Here is a 20619-nt window from a genome sequence, read left to right as displayed (position 1 = left end):
TCGGCGGCTGGCGCCATTCTGTTCGCCGACCAACGAAAAGAGCCCTGCCGAAAATCATCGGTCCAGATCTAGAATGTTTCCCGCATGTAGGCAGTACGTATGTGCATACACTAATTCACACGTACACCGCAGAGCGCACAACAGCCGAGCGACCCGACAGATCTTGCATTTCGGCCGGCCTCCTACTATCACTAATTATATGCGCGGGATGGACCACCCCTCCTTGTTGATCACGGCGCCCTTCCCGATGCAGGATGGGCTTTCTCTCTCGAGAGCTTCTCAACTACCATCATTTCCCCTTCTTCACCTTCCCACTCCCCCTCCCCCACCGCAGTCATTTCTCCCCCAAACCATTTGGCCCCTTTTCCAGCCGCGACGGACCGGAAGCAGACGGACGACTTTGCCATTCGACGACACCTGACACAGCCATTGCCTCGTTCCGGTCAAGCCGTCTGTCTCTTCGTATTTGGGGGGGTTCTGGAATATTTCGCGTAATAGAGCTCTGTTGTCGACGAGCGAGATGGTCACCCTCGAGCAGATGCGGTCATCGAATGCCCGCATCCCAGAATGTCTCCCTCCCGGCGTCGTTGCCGTCTTCGTTGGCGGGACCAGCGGAATCGGCGAGGCCACCATGAAGCAGTTGGCCAAGTACGCCGTTCAACCGCGCATCTACTTCATCGGCCGCTCCGAGCGAGCCGCCGCGCGCATCATGGACGAGCTGGTGGCCATCAACCCTGCAGGGGAGTACCACTTTCTCCAGGCCGACCTGTCCCTGCTCCAGAATGTCGACCAGGTCTGCTGCGAGATCAAGAGCCGCGAGTCTCTTATCAACCTGATCTTCCTTACGTCTGGCACCTTGGTGACCGGCAAAGGCATGTTTTTCTTTTGTTGTTGTTGTTGAATTGCTGCCATTCTCTTTCTCTAATTATCTGACACGCGCGGCAGAAACTTGCGAGCGTCTCTACTACCCGACCGCGGTGACTTACTACGCGCGCATCCGCCTGATCGTCAACCTGCTCCCACTACTTCAAAAAGCTCCCGCGCTCCGGCGAGTCGTCTCCGTCTTTGGCGGCACCAAGGAAGGTCCGGTCACGGTCGGCGACCTGCAGGGCCGGTCGCTGGCCCTGCCGCCGCGGTCCGCCTCGCCCAAAGGCCGCCACGGCAAGGACGACAACAGCAGCAGCAGCAACAGCAACAACAACAACAAGTCCCACCTCCTCCAGCTGCGCGCGCACACGAGCTCCATGATGACGCTGGCGCTCGAGTCGCTGGCGCTCGAGGCGCCCGACGTCAGCTTCGTCCACTCGTCCCCGGGCTGCGTGCGCACCCACCTCGGCCGCGAGGTCCGCGCCGCCTCCGCCGTCGGCCTCGTCCAGGTCGTCCTCAACAAGGTCGTCGGCCCCATGGTCGCCGTCGGGCCCGACGAGGCCGGCGAGCGCCAGCTGTACCTGGCCACCAGCGGCCGCTTCCCCCCCGCGCGGTGCGGGGGGCGCGCGCGCTACTCCGGCGCCGGCGGCGGCAGTGGGAGCGGGGGGAACGGGACGGGGACGGCGGGCGTCGAGCTGCGCGAGGGAGACGGGGTCGCCGTCGCGCGGGGCACCGACGCGCGCGTCGGCAGCGGCGTCTACTCGGTCGACTCGGAGGGGGAGCCGCAGGGGGTCAAGGCCGGGGAGACGATGCGCCGGTTGAGGGAAGCGGACCTGGTGAGGAGGCTGTGGCTGCACACCGTGGGCGAGTTTATACGCGTCACGGGCACCGAGTTTGTGTGAACCACCAATTCCCCTAATTACTCTCTCTCTCTCTTTCTCTCTCTGTTTCTCTCTCTCTCGATGGGCGGAGGAAAGCCGGTGGCTGATAATTAATCCGCGGCTGGCTCTGCTGTGGTAATTATCAAACTGACGAGTTGCCATGATTAGCCGGGTTACGACTAATTATGCTTCCTTTTGTTTTTTTCTCGCTTCCTTTTCTTTGTTCCCCATCGTTTTCTTGTTTTCTTGTTCTCTCTCTTTTTTTTTGAACTTGAAAGCCTAATTAATTCCAGCTCGCTCCGAACTACCAACCGAAGTTACTGTACTTAAATACAGTACTTGAGTTCTAATTTCCTGTAATTACGTTTTGGAGAAAGCGCCTCCATTATTATCTGAGATGATATCACCGTCAGGTGACGTGGCCTTCCATCTTGGCATTGTATTATAGAGTCATCACTCTCTTGCGATTGCAGGTGTTTCAAACATTTAAATTAGGGAGAGAAGCACGGCCGCTTTTGACGGACTTGTGTTCAATGTAGTAAGTCGGACCCCCCATATACCGACCACCCCCATTTTCCGACCGCTTGGCAAACCTTGGCACCCACAACTACCCATCTTCTTCAACCATATATATTACAGACCTGTTCAACCAACTACAATACAGGAAGCCGTTGATTCTACACTTTCTGAGCCACTCTCTTCGGCAGTAGGGTCCTCTATACGGCCGGCTTCCATCTAGGCCTGGTGGATCTGTTCAATCATCGCAAACTGCTCGTTTAGATCCACTATTACCCTCTTCCTCTTCGACGGCCGGGCTACTTCTAACTATGCCTTTAGAGCTTCGTTTTCCTGTTATAACTAAGCTAACTTAAAGTCCTTCTAGTCGAAATCTTTCTTAACCTTCCTAAATAGGAGCCTATATATAGAGGGGTACTAAGTCTTAGTAGATAGGTTGGTCAGCTGACTATATAAGTCTGACTTCCTCTATAGTATATTGAAAATTAGGTCAATAGCTCCTTTCGAAGGCTAGGAGTGTTAAACAGGTTCTAGAGTCTATATAGAAGCTGGCTATTCGTTAGGATTGGTTAGGTTATTTGAATTTTCTAACAAGAGTCTACTTATTAAGGGTTTTACTATATTGACTAGCTATAACCCAGATGCCTTCTATCCTGCCTTGATATTCTGGGCTATAATAGCCTCTTTCCGAGCCTTAACGATATACCTAATTATCGTCTATTTGCCTAAGACAGATAATTCTACCTAGGATATTATATTATTAAGGAGCTTCCGGTAAGTGTACTTTAGGAGGGAAAAGACTAATAGATCTAATGGCTAGAGAACATAGGAGGTATATAGAGGTAAAAAGAGTAACTAGATATTATTCTTATAATATAGCCATATAAAGTCGTTAGTTATATAGCTATCGTAGCCGTCTAATATTAGAAGTTATCGCTAGGAACTGTCCTCTAGCTAGCTAAAAGGAATAAAGACTTCTTAGAGCCATTCGACTATAATAGTTTGATTAGTCTAGCCTATCTCTATTACTATAAACCTCTAGTCCTTTAGTTCTATCTTATCGATAGGAAACCACCATTATTAAAGACTCTTGCCCTTGAAGATGACGACTAGGGGGAGGGATATCCCTATTATAGAGATATACTTAAGGAATAAAGTCTAGGTATATAAACTAGGAGCTTTATACTAAATTGTACGCGTTTAGGCACTTTTAACTACTAAACCGTTAGTTCCCTACCCTTCTATAATGCCGTATTTGTCTATATTCTAACGGTTAGCTAGTAAGATACCCTTGATAGCTAGGATACTTAGCCATAGCTACTAACTATATATAACTAAGTTAATAGCGCTATTAATATAGACTAAATCTATCTTATAGACTCGTTAGGTTCTAAGAATAGGGTTCCTATAAAGAAACTAAGCTAACTAGCCTTTTCTAACTATCATATAGCTTGCTCCTTATACCTAGAGGATACGGCTAGCAAACTCCCTAATTTACGTATACGTTAGTAGGACACCTAGGGCAGCCTAGATCAAAACCTACTCGGTAAGTCGTTCTTCTTATACCCGGCTAAGAGATTGCCGTGGTTCAGAAGCAATTGAATGTGGTTAAGAGCCACGGAGGCGGTCGTAGAAAGTTGTCCTTAGAATACCGAATTCCTTGTAGATACTTCGTTATGACCGAATACCCTGTTGGTATTGTACAATCGTATCCTACAAATCCTGCTCAGTATAAGCCATTGTAAGCTAACGAATATATATTCAAAAGATGAGCTTGTTTGGTATGGAATTGGTAGAGTTGTGGTAAGTTGAAGTGGTTGGGTTGAGGAAGCGGTGTGGGTTTGCCAAGCGGTCGGAAAATGGGGGTGGTCGGTATATGGGGGGTCCGACTTAGAGAATGTTATTAGGCATTAGGCTAATTATTCCGTACGTGCATGCGCGGAGGGCTAGACCAGCGAGTGGATTTTGAACAAAGGCTCGTCTTAATTAGGGATCATCGATAATCGATAACAAGGAAACTCGAAATGAGGGACGAAGTATCTTAAAGGATGCTCATCCTCCACGAGCATCTCCCCCACAGCATCTACCATAACCTGAGAGACCACAGCCAACGCTCCCCTCCCCTTCCGCCCATACACTAATTAGTAGATTCCTGGATCGGTTCCCAACAGAAAAACCATTCAGAAGCGCCTCCATTCGCGGGAATAGTAGCGATAGCGGTACAAGTAGTAAGAGGTATATTCGGGCCGCCGCTCGCAGGCGCTGCATTCTCGGGCCGAAGTGTCTCCCCGATCGCTGATGACGACGTGGCGGTAAGTGCGGCCGCACGGGACAAGACGGGTGCCTTGCGGGTGGCCGCATTGGTGGTAATCCGTGTATTTTAGGCACATAGTTCCGTAGCCGTTGCTGATTCAGAAGAAGAAGAAGAAAGGACTGGTGGTCTGAGTCTTCGAATTGCGTTGGAATATTGATCACTGGGATGTATGAAGGAAAGGAGCTTGAATTTTGCGGCCTCGGGGTTCGAGAGGGTGAGAAGAGCTGTGTTTTCTGAGAAGAAAGACCGGAGCAGGTTGTATCAATCCATGATTCCTTTTATACCCATCCGCAACTCATCGCTGCGATGCTAAGGTACAAGGCCATCCCATCATAAACACCGCAATTTCAGTGCTTCTCAGCTTCATTTTGTCACTCCGTACGCGTGGAAGAGTTGGGTGGCCTTAGTTGCCAGTTTTGCTAGGTCTAGAGGCTCACCGAGATTCGGTCTAGCGTATATAGGCTCTACAGAGGCAATCAACTGACCTGAAGCACGTCGGGACCTTGAATGGTATGGCAGTGTTCTGTGAAACACCTACCTGCTGGAGCCTTCCTCATTTACTGATGAATTTTTTTTCTTCTTCCTTTCACTCCACGGCGAGGTTACAAACTACCCAAAAGATGCTAGCCCTTTGACTGGGCAGCAATGTTGGAGTAAAAAAAAAAAATTGAAATCTCAGCCAGTTCGATGCTTTCCATTTCAGGTGAGCCTCGCCGAGGCGGAAGGTTGTGATGGCACTCTGTCGTCGCGTGATAATTAAGGTTCTGTAGGCTTACATTCGCACCTTGGTATCAGGCGCTGCTGGTCCATCAAATTGCCACATTAGCACTGACTCAGCTGCAGCCTTGTGACTTTATAGTATAAGGGTAGCATCAACTTCACGGACCGAACGCGGTTTTACGTGAGTCAACTAGCCATGAATCTAAAAAAGGAATGTACAATAATTAGTAGGTACGGCTCCCGTGGACTGCCTTTCGTCGGTCAGCGCGTGGCGAGCAGGTGCTTTTCAGTCATCCCGTGCTAAGAAAGGAATCTGACCTTATTGGTGGGAGAGAATCCATTTGATGCCTGAGGTAGCTAGGGTGTCATAATTTGGAACTTGGGATGGAGTGGTTTGCACTTCAGGCCAAAAGGCATCATCATCACACATGCCAAACATGTGATTTTGTCAACGAATGTAAAAACTTTCCCGCATCTTCAATCCACCGCTCCAGCACTAGCATCAACTGCTGCCGAGTCCACAATAGCGCAGTCTGCCCATGGCAAAACTTCCCTTGGGCCAGTTCATAACATCGACTCGGAAAAAGAAAAGAGTAAACTAATACCACGCCGTCATGGCAGCTACGGAGTCGGAGTCGGACCATCGTCAACTTTTTCTCAATAGCCCTCCCGGCGATCGACCCGATTGACCAGCTCGCCGCCCTCGGCCAGCCGGTGGAGGTTCACCTCCAGGATGGCCAGTACCCGCTCCGAGTAACGCGTCGAGGCCCCCGACACGTGGGGCGTGACGATGACGTTGGGCGCCGCCCAGAGCGGGTGCCCGTCGGGGAGCGGCTCCGGGTCGGTGACGTCGAGCGCGGCGCCGCGGATCTGGCCCGTCTCGAGCGCCCGCAGCAGCGCGTCCGTGTCCACTACCGGCCCGCGCGCAATGTTGGATACGAACGTCCGCCCGCGTCGTGCTGGACGCCCTCCCTCCTTCCTCGTCTGCCCGTCTCCTCCTCCTCCTCCTCTTCCTCCCTCTTCGGATTCGGTCTTGCCGCTGCTGCTGCTCCCGCCATCGCTGCTTTCACCACCCGCAAGCACGTCAAACTCGTCCGTCGAGAGCAGGTGGCGCGTGCGGCCCGTCAGCGGCGTCGCGATCACGAGCAGGTCGAGCCCCGAGCCCAGGAAGGCGTGCAGCTCCGCCGCCGTGCCGCCCGAGAACCACCTGGACGGAATGCTGCCGTCCGGGTCGCCCAGCCCCGGCGGCGTCCAGCCGCGGTCCCGCCGGGACTCCGGAGTCGGCCGCGGGTGGAGCGTGTATGCGTGGACCTTCATGCCCATGGCCGACGCGACGCGGGCCGTCTGCCGGCCGATGCTGCCGTAGCCTAGAATGCCGCTGCAATATTTTTTTTTTTTTTTTTACCGCGTTAGCTAGGAAAACCGGTTCTGCTGTCTTCATGAGAGGTGGGGAGAGAGGAGCAGAAGGAGGGTTACCAACATTGTTTTGTCTGCCGCATCTTCAATGGCGCTCATAGCGTCCCTATTCCAGCGGCCCTCTTTCTGGTGCTCGAGGTAGCTGGGGACTGCAATAGAGTCAGCACGGTTTCTTGGAAGAAACAATGCTAGAAAGAGGAGGTAAGACGAGGAGGGAGGAAGGGGGACTGTACGGTGATGCTCAAACGCAAGGTAGGTGCTAATGATCCACTCCGATATCTGAGGGCTAAATTTCTGTTGTTAATAGTAGCCCTCTTTCTCCCATTCTCGCCGGTAGTCTCACCCATGCACGCCGTTGGCAGTACAAAATACCACTTCGGTATCCTTGAACACGGGCTTGTCCAACACGTGGTTTGCCCCGGCGCTCATCAGCTGCACATATTGCAATTTCGGCGCCTGCTCGGGGGTCGGGAGGGTGTTGAATGTGAGGAGAATGGTCACGTCCCGCCACGTCTGGTCCGGTATTGCATCTGTCGACAGCGGTGTCGTCGCCAGGCTGTGAACATGGTAAACGACCTGCAGATCAGGGAACGCGGCCGCTAACTTCTCCAAAAATCCGACCGGCGCTTGCCACGGCGCGATGATCAGGAGTTTGTGTCCCTTGAGTGTCTTATTCGTATCCGCTCTTACAAGCATGGTTGCGAATGTTCCCAAGGTTAATCTGCTATGGTCTACAGTGGAGTTCGAGGTGGAGAGGAGAGAATGGATGATGATGACAAAAGACGGCCGCTTGCGTGCTCAATCATCTCCGTCTGCGGAGGGGCTGTGAGCCAAAGCGTCGGAGAGTTGCAACGCTAAGTTTATCTCCCGACATCTCCGCTCCGGAGCCTCACCTCAAAGACCGCAACACGTAACGTGGACCAAGATGTGAGTAACTGGACTATTTGACTGAATGCGCCGAGTACGTGTGACTCTATCAATTAGACGTCGGAGAGAATTTGGATTGTCTTCAATGTATGTCGATATGTCGATGCGATCCAGTGGTGATATCGAACCGGATTGGGGCGCTGTGCATGAGGTGAGGAACGATGCTATAATTATAATATGCTCTTGGCTACGCTGATCAACGCACGCTGGAATCTAAAACTGCTACCTCAGTATACATGCTCAAACAAACAACTGCGTCCAGTTGTCGATGTGCCACCCTTATTCTCGGTTAGCCGGACCCGACGCCACTCCTCTCTTGGTAACACCGCAGTCCGAGACATGCAACCTGACCTGCACACCGCTACCGCTCCTGTTTTCAATCGTGTGGTGAAACCTCACGGCAGCATCGGGTGGCATCTCTGCATTCGCAATGTCATCGTACCGCTGCAGGAGCCGGATAATTATATAAGCCGATCTGAGCCTGGCGAGTTGTTCTGTTTGTTGTGCTAGTGAGTCTGCGTGCGATTTGCCTTGGTGAGTGTATCTACTTACGACCGAGACACTGCCGTCCTCCCCCTCCGAAGGGGATGTACTCGAACCCAGCTTTGTGCCCACCGTCCTCCGTCCATCGTTCGGGCCGGAATACGTCAGCATCGGGCCCCCAGAGGTCCGGTCGCTGCGCCAGGGCGTAGACCGGGATTAGGATCTGGGTTCCCGCAGGGACAAACACAGGCTGGTCCCGTTTGGGCCCGCCACCGCGAGGCAACACGGTATCACGGAGCGAAATCCGATCGTTCAAGGGCACGACCGGCGCCATGCGCAGGGTCTCGTTGATGACGGCGTTCATGTATGGCATTGAGTCGCGGACCCGCCTGAATTCGATCCTACTCGGCTGTCCCGGGACATACGGCCCAAGCAGGTAGAGAACCTCCCCCCGCAGCTTTTTCGTGACCGAGGGATGGCGAGCAAGAAAGTAGACGATCCAACCGAGGAGTGCAGCAGTTGTGTCGCGGCCAGCCGTCAGGACATTGAGTGTCTGGCTGCGTAGCTCTAGGGGGTCCTGGGTTACCTTGGCTAGCTCATGAAGAAGGACGTAGCGATCACGATTGGGCAGTCCGCCTTGTTGCTGGAGATTGTCCAAATATTTCTCGCCTTGCTGGAGCCTGAGTTGCACGAACCATCCGGCGTATTGGTGGATGGCAGCGCAGTGCTTCTGGAACTGCAGCGATGGCAGCAGCCATCGGTACTTCCACATAGCACCGCGTGTTTCGATCCAAGCTTTGCCAGCATCCATATGCATTCCGATGTTCTCGCGGTCGGGAGGCTCGTGACCGGCGATCACGGGCAGCTCTACACGCTCAGAGGGATTCTGGGAGTGGACGGAGTAGCCGTAGAGCATCTCAGTCATGACATCGAGGGCGAGATTGTAGAACAGCGGTTGGAGATCGAAGGCCCGCGTCCATCTTTGATTCTCGGGCCCGTAGCGATATCTGTCGATAGCGACAAATAACTGCTGAGCATGGCGCTCGTACATGTCGAAGTCGTTGATTTGGTCCGTGGCAAACTGCGGTCGGATAAGTGCGCGCGAATGTTTCCAACTCTCTCCACGCGATGTAAAGATGCCGTGGCCAACCATGGGCTCCCAGCTGGCAGTGCGGTGCTCACTGAGATCCCAGTCGGCAGCCTGTGTTACGAGCACAGCTTGAATATTGAGAGGGTCACGAGAGACGAGGAGCTCGTAGTCGTGGATGGGCACAACGACGGTGTGCACGTCCTTGCCCATCTCGCCGTCCATGGCCTCAATCACGTACTGGGGCCCCCTGTCGTTGTGTGTTGCTCTGAGGCCCTCGAATAGTCGGCCGAAACCCAGAATGCCTTTTCTGGGCATTATTGGCGCGGGACTACATCCTCGACGGGCTGCTTCTAGATTGCGTCGTCGTTTCTCTTCCCGCCGCGACAGTACGGAGTGGCAGACCTGGATGCCGAGCAAGACTGACAGGACAGCTGCCACGATGACTGTGAAAAACATGGTATCGAATCTCGGCAGTGTAATCGTGGTAATGCTCAAAGTGAGAAAACTCTGCAGAAGCAAGCAATTAGTATTTCGTTTTTTGCGTCTGCCACCCGAGAAACATGGAACGAGAGGCCTACCAGGGAAGAATGTCGCCAGCGGGTACACCTGAATTAGATATCGCCAACTCCCGAAACTGCTCTGGTACTTTGTGGCCGACCAGTATTGGAATCGTGATTAAGTAGCGCGGCTTCCCGAGTGCCAATGTTGCGATTAATTACTGGGTCTGTCACACTGAGGAAAGAAAGCTGGAACTGTCATTCCACTCTCGTTAGCCCCATATTTTGACAGGATGCAAATCGGCAATCAGATGCATGCAGAAGGAAGGAGCAGCTCACACAGGATTGCCTGAGGAATCTTGGTGAAAGCGAAAGAAGAGTCACCTTAACATTCAAGAAGGAAGGTGTGAGGAAGGTGTTGCTCCCTCCAAGCTTGGGTTCTATGGAACACCTATAAAAGCCTGCCTCCCAGTTCCGAGTAATGCTTAATCTTGTTTTCCCTCTATTCCCCCAATCTAATCATTATCCTTCTCAGCGCATTTTCCCCGTTCCCCTGCCGAACAACCTACAATCATGTCTCTATTTCACACACCCTACGCCTTTTTCGTATGGTTGGTGACGCTCCTCGGGTTGGGTGTCCCGACCGCCGCTCCCCCCGGCGTTCCATCGCACTACTCTGGCGAGGCGCAAAAGTTGGCTGATCCGAACTACGGTCCCATCCCCGGCCTGTCAGACCATTACAGCAGTTACTGGGGCGTTGAGAGGCCTTTCCCTGGCAACATCACGGATCCTGTGTTTCCGACCGAAGTTGGACCACCAGCCGAGGATGATCACACATGGCAAAACCTGCTTTCTGCAGAGTGGATCATCTTTGAGTTTTACCAGCAAGGCATCGAGCGCTTCACGGACGAAGACTTTGTCAAGGTCGGCATGCCCAACAATACGCGCCGGCGTCTGATGGAGATTCGCAACAACGAGGCAGGCCATCTCCGCATTTTCCAGAACCAGATCTCGCCCACGTCCATCAAGCCCGGCCCTTGCAAATACAACTTCCCCTTGCAGGACCCTCGCTCATATCTCGCGTTCATGTCGGTAATTGAGATCTCGAGCATGGCGTTCCTAACTGGACTCGTACAAGAGGCCAAGTCCGTCAGTGCCCAGGGCGCCATGGCTGCCATTTCGCAAACCGAGACTCGACACGAGATATGGGCTCTGACGGAGATCTGGAAGGTTAATCCGTTTGCCGGCCCGTCAGACACGGTGTTCCCATACGCCAATCAGATCCTGTACAGCACCCACAACCTGATCGTTCCCGGTAGCTGCCCACTTGAGAACCCAGAGTATCCGCATCCCCGCCAGCTTCTTCCCGCGCTGTCCGCTGCGCCCGACACAAAGAGTCTTGCTCCGGGCGCCACCATCACGCTGGCATTCACGGACAAGGACAACCAACCGGTTTTTGACCCTCACACGCAGTACTATGCCGTCTTCTTCCACAGCCTGCTAAATGTCAGCGTTCCCATTGACACCAAGGGTTTCCCAGGACGTCCTATCGAAGCCACCATCCCTGATGTTTTCGAGACCAGGGGTGTCATCGTGGCTTTGATTGCGAACGAACCCGGTGCACCTACCAAGGAGTCGGTTGTTGCCGGCCCTGCTGTTATTCTGGAACAGCCTGTGGAGTTGGGTCCTGAGCTGGTGCGGGGAGGGACGAACTGAAAACGAGGGATGACGGAACATGCTAATTTTCCGGGTTGTTTTCGCACATCATACACTGTGTTTCTCTGCCTGCGGAATCTATTTGGGGCTTTTGGTCTTGCTTTGTTGAGTTGTCGTTACGGAGCATGTTCACGGTTGTTGGCTGGGGGATCTGTCAAGGGACGCTGGCAAGACAACAAAGCCGCCCGGGGAGCGTCCCAGCAAAGCAATTCTCTCCCAGCGCACAAGAACAGACACAGCCATTGTTCAAGAGTAGATGAACTTGTCCAGCAGTTACAATAGCAGATAATTCAGTTCTTTTCTCAGCTCTGAAGCTCCGTGGAATTTGTCCCCAACCAATATAAAGGTGATCTCGTCCCTCGCTGGCACCATTTTGCCCATTTGTGTACTCCTATGTCTAAGGAACTATCACATACTATCAGTTGATTCATACCAACCGGATTAACAAGTCCTCGTGCCTGCAATAAAACCCCACCGAGGTCATTCGTGTCTTGCTCTGGGCAAGAACACGAGGATCCGGGAAGAACAAACTTCTTTCGTGTTGTCCAACTAGACCATCCTTGGACTGGATCATGCCTGAAAACGAAGGGCACCTAAGCACCAAGAGGCCCCCCTTCGCCGACCGCACCAGCCTCCTCCGCCGTCTCATCGCGCAAGACTCCCGCGATGAACTCAAACGCGTCCTAGAGATGGACGGTCCGGAAAGGAACACAGCCTTACCCAGCTCGCAACATCTGCGGCCCGAGCAAGGTGACAATGGCGTGTACGCACTTCTGAAGCTGGCCATCGCCCACGACGCCGTGTCTTGCTTCGGCTTGCTCATTCGCTGGGCCGACACCGACGCCGACGCCGACGCAGCCCCCAGACAAGAACAGCAACAACAACCCAACAAACCCCGCTTCGACCTCGAGCGCGTGTACCGCGCCGCCCGCCGCGCCGCCCTCCGCGACGGCCGCCTCCGCTGCCTGCTGTATCTGCACGACCGGGACCGCAAGCGCCACGGCGGCGGCGGCGGCGGCGGCGGCGGCGTCCTAGGTGACCCGGCCGAGCTGTACGCCACCCTCCTCGAGCGCGCCCGCTCGCCCGCCGCGGTCGTCTGGCTGGCCCGCCGCTTGCTTCCCGCTTCGACGGTGGCCGACTACGGGGAGATTCTGGCCGCGCAGTGCGCGGATCCGTATGCGCAGCCAGCAGTGGTGGAGATGCTGGTCGGATTGGTGGTCCCTCCTCCGGCTCCGGGCCGCCGCCGGGGAAAAGTAGTAGAAGAAGAAGAAGATGACGATGATGATGATGATGATGATGACAAAGAAGAAGTAATAGGAGACGGGTGCCCGGCGCTATCTCCGGCGCTGTGTGCGGCCGCGGGCGCGCTGCGCGTGTCCGTCATCGAGGTGCTGCTGAGGTACCGGCCTCGAGCGTTTGCGGCCGTCGCGGAGCTGGGCGTGGACGCGGCGGCGGAGCGCGGCGAGAACCCGCTCCTGTGCGCGCTGGCGCATCCGCTGCCGGGGAAGCCCGAGCGTCCTCCGGTCCCGATCGATTCTGTTGCCATCGACGGCGGCGACGAGGATGAAACAGCGCGGGCGGAGGAGGAGGACGCGGCAAGCGAGCTTGGTGGTGTGGAGGAGGAAGATGATGAGGAGGCCGTGGTAGCCGAGCTGAAGAAGAGATGGACAACCGAGACGAGGCATGTCGCCGCGGCCATGCACGTTGTCGTGCGCCGCCTCGTCGAGCTCGCGCGCGTCGAGTTGCGAGCGCCCGAGTGCCAGCAGCTGCTCGCGGACCTGCTCGACCAGGCCGCCATGGTGTATGCATTCTGCCTCAGGGAGTTCCTCCTCCGCAACCTCCCCTGGCTGCTAGCGTACCATCCCATGCTGAGGGTGAGCCTGCTAAGCCCCAACAAGTCCAGCGCGTCTACCGGCGCCCGTAATGCCGCCGGCTGCAGGGAGGATGATACCCTGTACACGAACGAGGAGATTCACGGACACCCAGAGAGAAGAGAGCCGGACGTGGAGCAAGAAGTGAGCTTCACCTGGGTCAAGGGGCTCGACCCCAAATGGGCGAGGGGCGCATTGGAGTGCTGCCTGATGGGCTCAATGCAGGATCTGGTTAAGGTGTGGAATCTCTTGTTTACGCCGACAACGGCAGATGCAGCCGAGAAATATCTCGGGGTCCGCCTGAAAAGTTTGGGTGGCCATGATCCCGTTGAACTGTTGTGGGCATTGCTCTTGTCCGAGGGAGAAGCAGCCTCACCTCTCTTTTCTCCTCAAATACGGACTTAGTATTGCCATCAGATAGATCCCTGAAGCTGAGAAGTGGAAGACCAGAAAACACTCTTCATGCCAGTGGGCTCGGGGTCCCGACATATATTATTATGGTATGCAATCGTACAGATAAATAGAGAGAATAATGGCCAGGGAGGGCCAAGTCCCACGGCATGTACTGTAATTACGTTAGCATGCAATTTCCATTCCATCTATGGTTATACTTGTTGCGTTCTACTCCCTATCACCGAGCTATACTCGATGACCGCCGCTTAAGAGGCCTTGAAGCCAGTCCTTCGTTATGTAAAGCATCGGCGGTTAACAGCTTGGGTTACGTTTCCTGATAATCAATTCCATCACATCCCTGGAATTGAGACAGCATGCTCCTCCGAAACCCCGGCCCAAGCCAGTAGCTTCCGCTGCGCAGGTACGAACTCGGCCACGAACTCCGCCGTACCCGGATTCGGAGGTGGCTTCTGTGCGCCCATGGTCGTCGCCATGTCCATGATTCCTGTCGCGTACTCGCAATCATCCCCAAACACCTTTACTGCCTCGTTCGCCACGGCTATGATGAAACCAAGTGTCACAATCCGAAGCTCGAGCGCCGAGGGGAAAGCCTTATCCTTGAATGCGGGAGCATCCGGGGGCAGACTACCCGCGACGAGGAGCGCGGTGTAAACCGGGTCAATCATGTCATTTACCCAGCGCGGTTCACCCTTGTCAGTCTTCCGTAGACAGCCTTTGAGAGCATTGCGTAGGGCCGGGAGCGGTTTTCCTTTCTCGAGGTAGAGCATGGCGAGCGAACGGCGAACAGAGGGCAGTGGTTGCACATGCTCCAGATACGGCTCATTGCGAAGAACCGCAGCGGCGGTTATGGTGCGGAGCTTTGTCTCGACTGACTCGAGATTCTGAAGGTCCGGTGGGTAGGAACCAGGATACTGAGAAGCTTGGACCGTGTAGGCCATGATCTGCATAATCTGTTGCTGAGCTTCCTGGAGTTTTAAGATGTTCTTGCTGGTTCCGGCCAGCCCAAGTTGCTCTCTGTCATCATTTTCGCAACCTTTGCCTGGAGAGTCTTCCGTCAGCCTACACAACGGGGACGCCATCTCAAGGAGGCGGGACTTACAGCGACAGTCAAAGAAGTACGTCTCCTTTAAAAACTTTTGTCGGTTGAACACGGGCAGAGTTGGATCGGCATAGGACACGGTGATCTCCTCTCCCGCGGCGATGGGTTTGAGCGATCGCACCCGTAGTTGACAGCCTTCGAGGGTGACAAAGGCGTTAGGTGCGCAAGAATGGTTGATCATGGCTGTTACCATGTCGAGAGCATATCCGATGACGTCCTCAAAGCTCCTCGCAGGACGCAACGGGACACAGTTGATGCGCATCTAATTTTAAAGTTAGCTGCTGTCGACAGCCCAGCAACGCGATGGACTGCACATGCGACCGTTAATAACCTCCAAGGAACAGAAGACTGCACTTTATTTCCAGTGTTCTCTCGAATTGCGTTCCCAATGTCGAAAACCGCTTCAGCGAGCTCGCGATCCGTGGTGTGATCATCGAAGTGGCTCTCGAGCAGCATTAGGGTCTTAGCCCGCGGCGTTGTGATGTATCCACGCTGCTGCCAGAATATCAGGCGATGCGTCATTAGCGTCTGTGCCGCCATGGTCGGTTCGTCCCTGAGGATCTTGCACTCGTCTTTGTGGTAGAGACCCCAGGCCGACTTCTGGCATTGCTGATCTCAGTGTTCAGTACATGATTAATACTTGAAAGCGTCCCAGGGTGCATATGCTGCTGTGCGGTACCTTGGAGCAGTATCTGGCAATTTTGCACCGTGCGCAGGGCATTGCCTTGACGGTCTGTGGCGGCCTTCCCAGCATGTCCCCCGTATCCTTAAGACAGTGGTGGCAGTAGTTATCATTGCCCGGCTTGACTGCATGCATCATTGGGAGAACGTGGTATATCTCGCGGCCGGCGCCAATCTCAGAGCTCACAAACAGACCTGAGCCCATATTGTGTATCTTGGACGGCCGAATCTCGAGGGAAACCGCCGATACAACGCGCTCCAGATTCAGCTTGCAAAGTTCCGAGTTGTCATGCAACGCCTCGCGCCTCGACGGTTTGAACTCGTTTTCGACCTTGGTCTCTTGATCCGGGGTCTCATTTTCGGGGGAATCATTTTCTGCGCTGCTGCGCTCGGTGGTTTCGGTGTTCCCCATTTGAGCGCAATGTTGCTGTAACGTTTAATTAGGAAATGTACGTAGTCGTGTTGATGATGTATCGAGCCTTGGAGGAAAAAAGATGCAGTTCTGCAAGAAGTAGATTATTCGCGTTGAAATGGGAAAGAGCAGCAAGCCAATACTTTAGATCAAAGCGACTTTGTGCGGCTGCCTAACTAAGTAGGTAGATGTTGAAAGGTAGGCAGTAACTTTCCACCAGCGTAGCGATGGAAGGAGCCTAAAGCTCCTTTGCTTTGCTGGGGTCCGGTTCGACAAGAAACTGATAATAGTGGAAGCAGCGTTTCTCGCAGGCTTTGTACATAGATCAAACCTGTTGCCAGACACAGGTCAGGGTCACCCGATTCGTTCAACAAAAGAAGCGCCGCCGTTTGTTCGACATTCTGCAGCACGCCGCATCACCCGGTTGACAATGTACTAAATACCCTTTCTAGCTGACACAAGGAATCAGGGGTTGTACACAACACGTCGAACCAGAACGCAACCGCAGCCTTTAGGACCGCCTCAACTTTGAGGAAGTTCCTCGTTTCTCGCATTCTAAGGACCTCGCAATGATCAGACGCAATTTCCGCAGCTCGGCCTGGTTTGGCCTCATGGCGGCCAGTCGACACCTCACTTTACTGCTCGTAAATGCCCATGCCGACCGACATCAACCATTGCGACACAGCTAATTACTGACCTTACCACCCTGGTAAAGCGACCAAAAACAATCAAAATGAAAATGAGACAAGGCCTATCTTCTGCGAACCGCGACGCTTTGGTGAAGGCTACGAGCCGTCAACCGGGAACCGTCCGGCATCTTGCCCGAAGGGTCTTGAAGACGAAGCCACATCACGAAGGTCATTGGACACGAGGATTGAGCAGAAAAAAGAGAGGACAACATCACATCATTATAATGCCATTGACAAGGCCATTGGACACCAGGATTGAGCAGAAAAAAATCCATTAGAATGCCATTGACAAAGGGCCAGGTCATGTTGTAGCTAGCGTATTAGTCAAGCACCAAGGACCACCTCCAAACGCCCACCTCAAACAAAGCTTCCCATCGATGACTCCTCTAGACCACCTAATATTCGTCGTCCAGATACCTTGCAAGTCCCATGCGCTCTCTAAGCATGTAAGAGCTTCACTCAAGCTGCCATTCTCTACTGGTAACCGCCTCGTGATTGCAATGCATAATCAACCAGGTGTCTCCTGTTCAGCAACAACATCAACTTTGTTGTAATTATATGCGTGTCGTGGGAGGCTCTGTCAGTGGTTGGTTGGTTGAGGCCGTGTCTCTCAATCCAGCCCCACCCGGGTCGCAGGTAGCGCGGGGCAAATTGGAAAGCTTTAGAAGTCACCCGCTCGGCGGCGGGCGCGTCTGGGTCCCGGCTCAATGGTGGGAGTCGGGAACGGATTTCCCGTCGGAAAGCTGGGGGGTGAACGCACGGTCTGCAGAGCGCCGAGACCAAGGGCCGTCGTGGTTGCAGGCGTGTTTGTCTGGGCCCGATCGGGGAGAGCGGGAGATGGCTGGCATATCGTGCTCCAAGAAGTAGTAGGGAACCCCGCGTTGAGTGTCGCGGTGACGGGCTGGTTGGGACAATAGTACCATTCCTCGTAGACGCTCACACTGTCGCACCCGTTGCAGTTGATCTGCTTATACAAGACGGTCGTGGACGTGTACACGGTGGTGGTGCCGTCCCAAGAGCAAGGATAGCCGTACGTCGTCGATACGGTCGTCGTGCATCCTTCGTTCGGCGACTGGGGGAGCACAGCCGTGTCGATTGGTGAGGCGTCATGGCCGATGTTGAGGGCTTCGCGCCGTCTAACAGCCGGCTCGGTGAGGTCGTCATGCCCGGCGCCGAGCTGCGCCACCGTGGTGAGGAAGAGAAGAGCGGGCAACTTCATTGCGGACCGATAGGAGCAGTGATCTTATTTCAGGCAGTCGGCGTCAGACAAAGCCTGGTCGTCGAATAACTTGAAACTTGAATGCAGATGGCTGTTATTTTATGAGTCGCGGCGTGCCTGAGCCGAGCCACTGTTTCAACATCGACCTCTGGGTCAAGTGGGCTGTCAATTAGAATTAGAAACGATGAGTTGTCGTGGTGAGCTGTCGGTGTGGTGGATTGCGGCGATATATTTGTCTTAAGTTTAAATGTCGTAACGGTTTAGCCATGCAACACTCGAGGCCAAGGCAATAATGATGCGTTTCGGATGCGACCTCGACCATCTGCTGCGTGGAGGCATTCTATCGGAGCATGGTGAAAAACCTGGGTGGCGGGCCTTGAAGCACTACGTTGCGTGGGACGCTATTCCTCGTAGGGTTCTTCGAAGGAAGCTAACCAGAAAACCGCTTTCTTAGAATGTGCTAACGTTGCGCTGAACCGCTCATGGAGGCTCCCAAGGCGGAGGGAAACCCGGAGAGGTGCGCGAGAAGACTGGGGGAACCAGGTTTGACGGAACTAACCCCTGGACCTATTAGATTGACTTGATAATGCTCCGCCAACGCGAGGGGTCAACAAAGCGGCCTGCCCTGCCAGGCGTTGGCAAGGAACCTTCTGCCAAACTCACGTAGGAGCAGTAATAATGCGAGGAGTAATTACCACCCATTTGGCTCCCTGGGTTGGTGCTGGCTCGAACTGGCGAAGCAGGCGGTTTCGCCCGATTGGATGGCTAAATGGGCCTAGAACGGCTCAGTGCGTAGCTGGCCCAAAACACACAGGTCATAATAGAAGTTTACAAGAATCGGTCCCCGTTTGTATGTGCACTGATGGTGACTTGGTTCCTCACCAAATTGGGGTCTGAGTTGCGTATTTGTTAAAGTTTTGATGGCGTGGAAGACAAAAAAGAAAAAGAAAAAGAAAAACGCGAGCTTAATCAGCAGTGGAAGATAATTATCGGAGAATAGGGCGGTTGAATTGACAGGCTGCATGGTTAATTAGAGTCTAGGCATGGTGGGAAGTTCAGGCATGATAAATTGAAATCATCCGTATTGAATTCGACTTATGGACGGATGCAACCCCTGCAATCAACAAACGACCTGTAGGAGAGAGCATCAAGGCCCAAAAATAGAAATTGGATATTGAGGGGCGTCTTTGATTGCTTCCGTAGTGGGGGGGGGGGGGGGGCATTCCGCCGTATCGATCGGGGCTTTTTTTTTTTTTTTTTTAACATTGACGTGTCTTGGGGTTAGATTCAGGACTGTGCTGTATAGACGGGGTTCACGACCGCCATTCTCCATTCTCCGGTTTACAACCGCAGACATCCCGTGGGATGTCGTAGCATTTACGGATCCCTCCGACACCGTCGGTGGGTTTTGAAGCTCTCGGATGTCTTAGGGGTTCCTTATTCTCTTTCTGCGGAAGCACCAATTGTTGGACTTGGCGTCGGGACTGAGTGTGCGTCGAACTTGCCTTGCCTTTCTTTCCTTTCCCTCTCTTTTCGAGCTGCATACTCTGTATGTATTCGTACCTTATCATCACCTCCAACCTCTCCCTACTCTGTCCTCGCAACTTTCGCCGCGCTTACGAGCACCGGGGCGTGAACTTCTACGTTGCATGGAATCTGCCCTTCTCCGTAGTAACTGGCGCATGGAGTGGCCAACCAGTCAAAGCGGCTCTGGAACCATGTCACGTGATCTTTCTCGATAATTGATGGAGATCACAGCCATAAGTTAGCCGTGCTGATCGTCATGATGGGTTAGGTGAGGCGGGCCAAGTGGCAGCCCACGCGTTGGAGCCATCCCATTAGTGTAATTCGTGCGCCCCTAACCCGCGTCCACCCACAGTTGCATGGGGCATGCACTGCCCCCGCTTTTTCTAGCGCTTCCCAATTCGGCGCCTGCCGCACAATCCCGATTCGAACCGCAAGGAAGTCACCATGTTCATCTACATGCTCCTTGTGACACCACGATTGTTCCCGTCCCCGGCGGATGCTCTCACTCTCGGGCCTCCCTGCACCAACACCAGCGGATTGCCGCAGCCAGGGACCACACAAGACGAGCCAGAGCCAGGGCCCGTCACGCGCTGGCAGGCGCCCACCTACGCCCTCGCGCCATTTGACGAGCGCCTCAGCAGGCTGTCCGCGGCGAGGAGCGTCTACTCGGGCTGCACGGGCTTCGAGAAGTCAGGTCCAGATCTACCAAACCAGCAGCAGCCACACGTGACCGACACCCGCGTTGTCGAAGCCGTAACCGTCCGCTACGTCCTTCGCAGTGACACTTCCAGGTTGCCACAGCCTGGGGTGCTCTCGAGGCGGAGGACAAGGCCGGTCGAGCCGACTGGTTTCCAGTCGTGAGGCGTTCACACCGGAGTCGTCTCCGACTAATCGACGCGCGGTAGAATTGAGTTGTCCTATTTTGGGGAGCTTACAGATCCGCAATCGCGTGGACAATTAATTAACGTTGAATTTAATTAATCATAACAATGGAACGTCTATCTGCGTCTCTTCTACAAGTTGTGCACGTTACTTGATTGGAGCATTAGGGAGTTTGAAGAGGCTACTATCCCAGGGGTTTATACCACATTGTGTTTGGGAGAAGAGGGAAGTGCTCGGATAAGGAGATGGCGGAGCTTGGGAAACTTGCAAGTGAGCAATGTAAAACCCCCCCCGGTGGATATGGATGTGGGCATATAATTTGATAGAGTTTATACTTCTTCTGGTCGCCGACAACCAGGCTAAACTTTCTTTGACCCATTCCTTGCGTTATTATGTTT

The 20619-nt window shown here is 53.9% G+C and overlaps 7 protein-coding genes across 7 annotated transcripts; 3 read left to right on the top strand and 4 right to left on the bottom strand.

Moving 5' to 3' along the window:
• The first annotated feature begins 23 nt into the window (after positions 1 to 23).
• Positions 24 to 2267, top strand: MYCTH_2305531 (uncharacterized protein). The gene is made up of 2 exons (XM_003663488.1): positions 24 to 872; positions 946 to 2267. Exons 1-2 carry the CDS (start codon positions 521 to 523, stop codon positions 1767 to 1769), a joined length of 1176 nt encoding a protein of 391 aa, XP_003663536.1. The 5' UTR covers positions 24 to 520; the 3' UTR covers positions 1770 to 2267.
• Positions 2268 to 5703: 3436 nt separating this feature from the next.
• MYCTH_2305529 (uncharacterized protein) lies at positions 5704 to 7543 on the bottom strand. Its single transcript, XM_003663487.1, has 4 exons — positions 7058 to 7543; positions 6948 to 7000; positions 6779 to 6863; positions 5704 to 6676 (listed from the first exon to the last, which is right to left on the bottom strand). Exons 1-4 carry the CDS (start codon positions 7408 to 7410, stop codon positions 5956 to 5958), a joined length of 1212 nt encoding a protein of 403 aa, XP_003663535.1. The 5' UTR covers positions 7411 to 7543; the 3' UTR covers positions 5704 to 5955.
• Positions 7544 to 7920: 377 nt separating this feature from the next.
• On the bottom strand, positions 7921 to 9670 carry MYCTH_2060315 (uncharacterized protein; the record flags this gene model as incomplete). Its single annotated transcript, XM_003663486.1, has 2 exons — positions 7921 to 8135; positions 8194 to 9670. The coding sequence occupies 2 exons, from the start codon at positions 9668 to 9670 to the stop codon at positions 7921 to 7923; spliced, it is 1692 nt and encodes a 563-aa protein (XP_003663534.1).
• A 614-nt stretch (positions 9671 to 10284) lies between these two features.
• Positions 10285 to 11427, top strand: MYCTH_2059965 (uncharacterized protein; the record flags this gene model as incomplete). The annotated part of the gene is made up of 1 exon (XM_003663485.1): positions 10285 to 11427. One exon carries the CDS (start codon positions 10285 to 10287, stop codon positions 11425 to 11427), a length of 1143 nt encoding a protein of 380 aa, XP_003663533.1.
• Positions 11428 to 11999: 572 nt separating this feature from the next.
• On the top strand, positions 12000 to 13703 carry MYCTH_93534 (uncharacterized protein; the record flags this gene model as incomplete). Its single annotated transcript, XM_003663484.1, has 1 exon — positions 12000 to 13703. The coding sequence occupies one exon, from the start codon at positions 12000 to 12002 to the stop codon at positions 13701 to 13703; it is 1704 nt and encodes a 567-aa protein (XP_003663532.1).
• Positions 13704 to 14041: 338 nt separating this feature from the next.
• MYCTH_33039 (uncharacterized protein) lies at positions 14042 to 15823 on the bottom strand (the record flags this gene model as incomplete). Its single annotated transcript, XM_003663483.2, has 3 exons — positions 14042 to 14751; positions 14812 to 15028; positions 15491 to 15823. Coding segments are annotated over 3 exons (1260 nt in total), but the record flags the coding sequence as incomplete, so codon positions are not given.
• Positions 15824 to 17254: 1431 nt separating this feature from the next.
• Positions 17255 to 17812, bottom strand: MYCTH_49210 (uncharacterized protein; the record flags this gene model as incomplete). Its single annotated transcript, XM_003663482.1, has 1 exon — positions 17255 to 17812. The coding sequence occupies one exon, from the start codon at positions 17810 to 17812 to the stop codon at positions 17255 to 17257; it is 558 nt and encodes a 185-aa protein (XP_003663530.1).
• Between the last annotated feature and the right edge of the window lie 2807 nt (positions 17813 to 20619).

This window comes from Thermothelomyces thermophilus, chromosome 3 (genome assembly GCF_000226095.1).
Source record: "Thermothelomyces thermophilus ATCC 42464 chromosome 3, complete sequence".
Taxonomy (NCBI): Eukaryota; Fungi; Ascomycota; class Sordariomycetes; order Sordariales; family Chaetomiaceae; genus Thermothelomyces; species Thermothelomyces thermophilus.
This window is presented reverse-complemented; position numbering and strand designations above follow the sequence as displayed.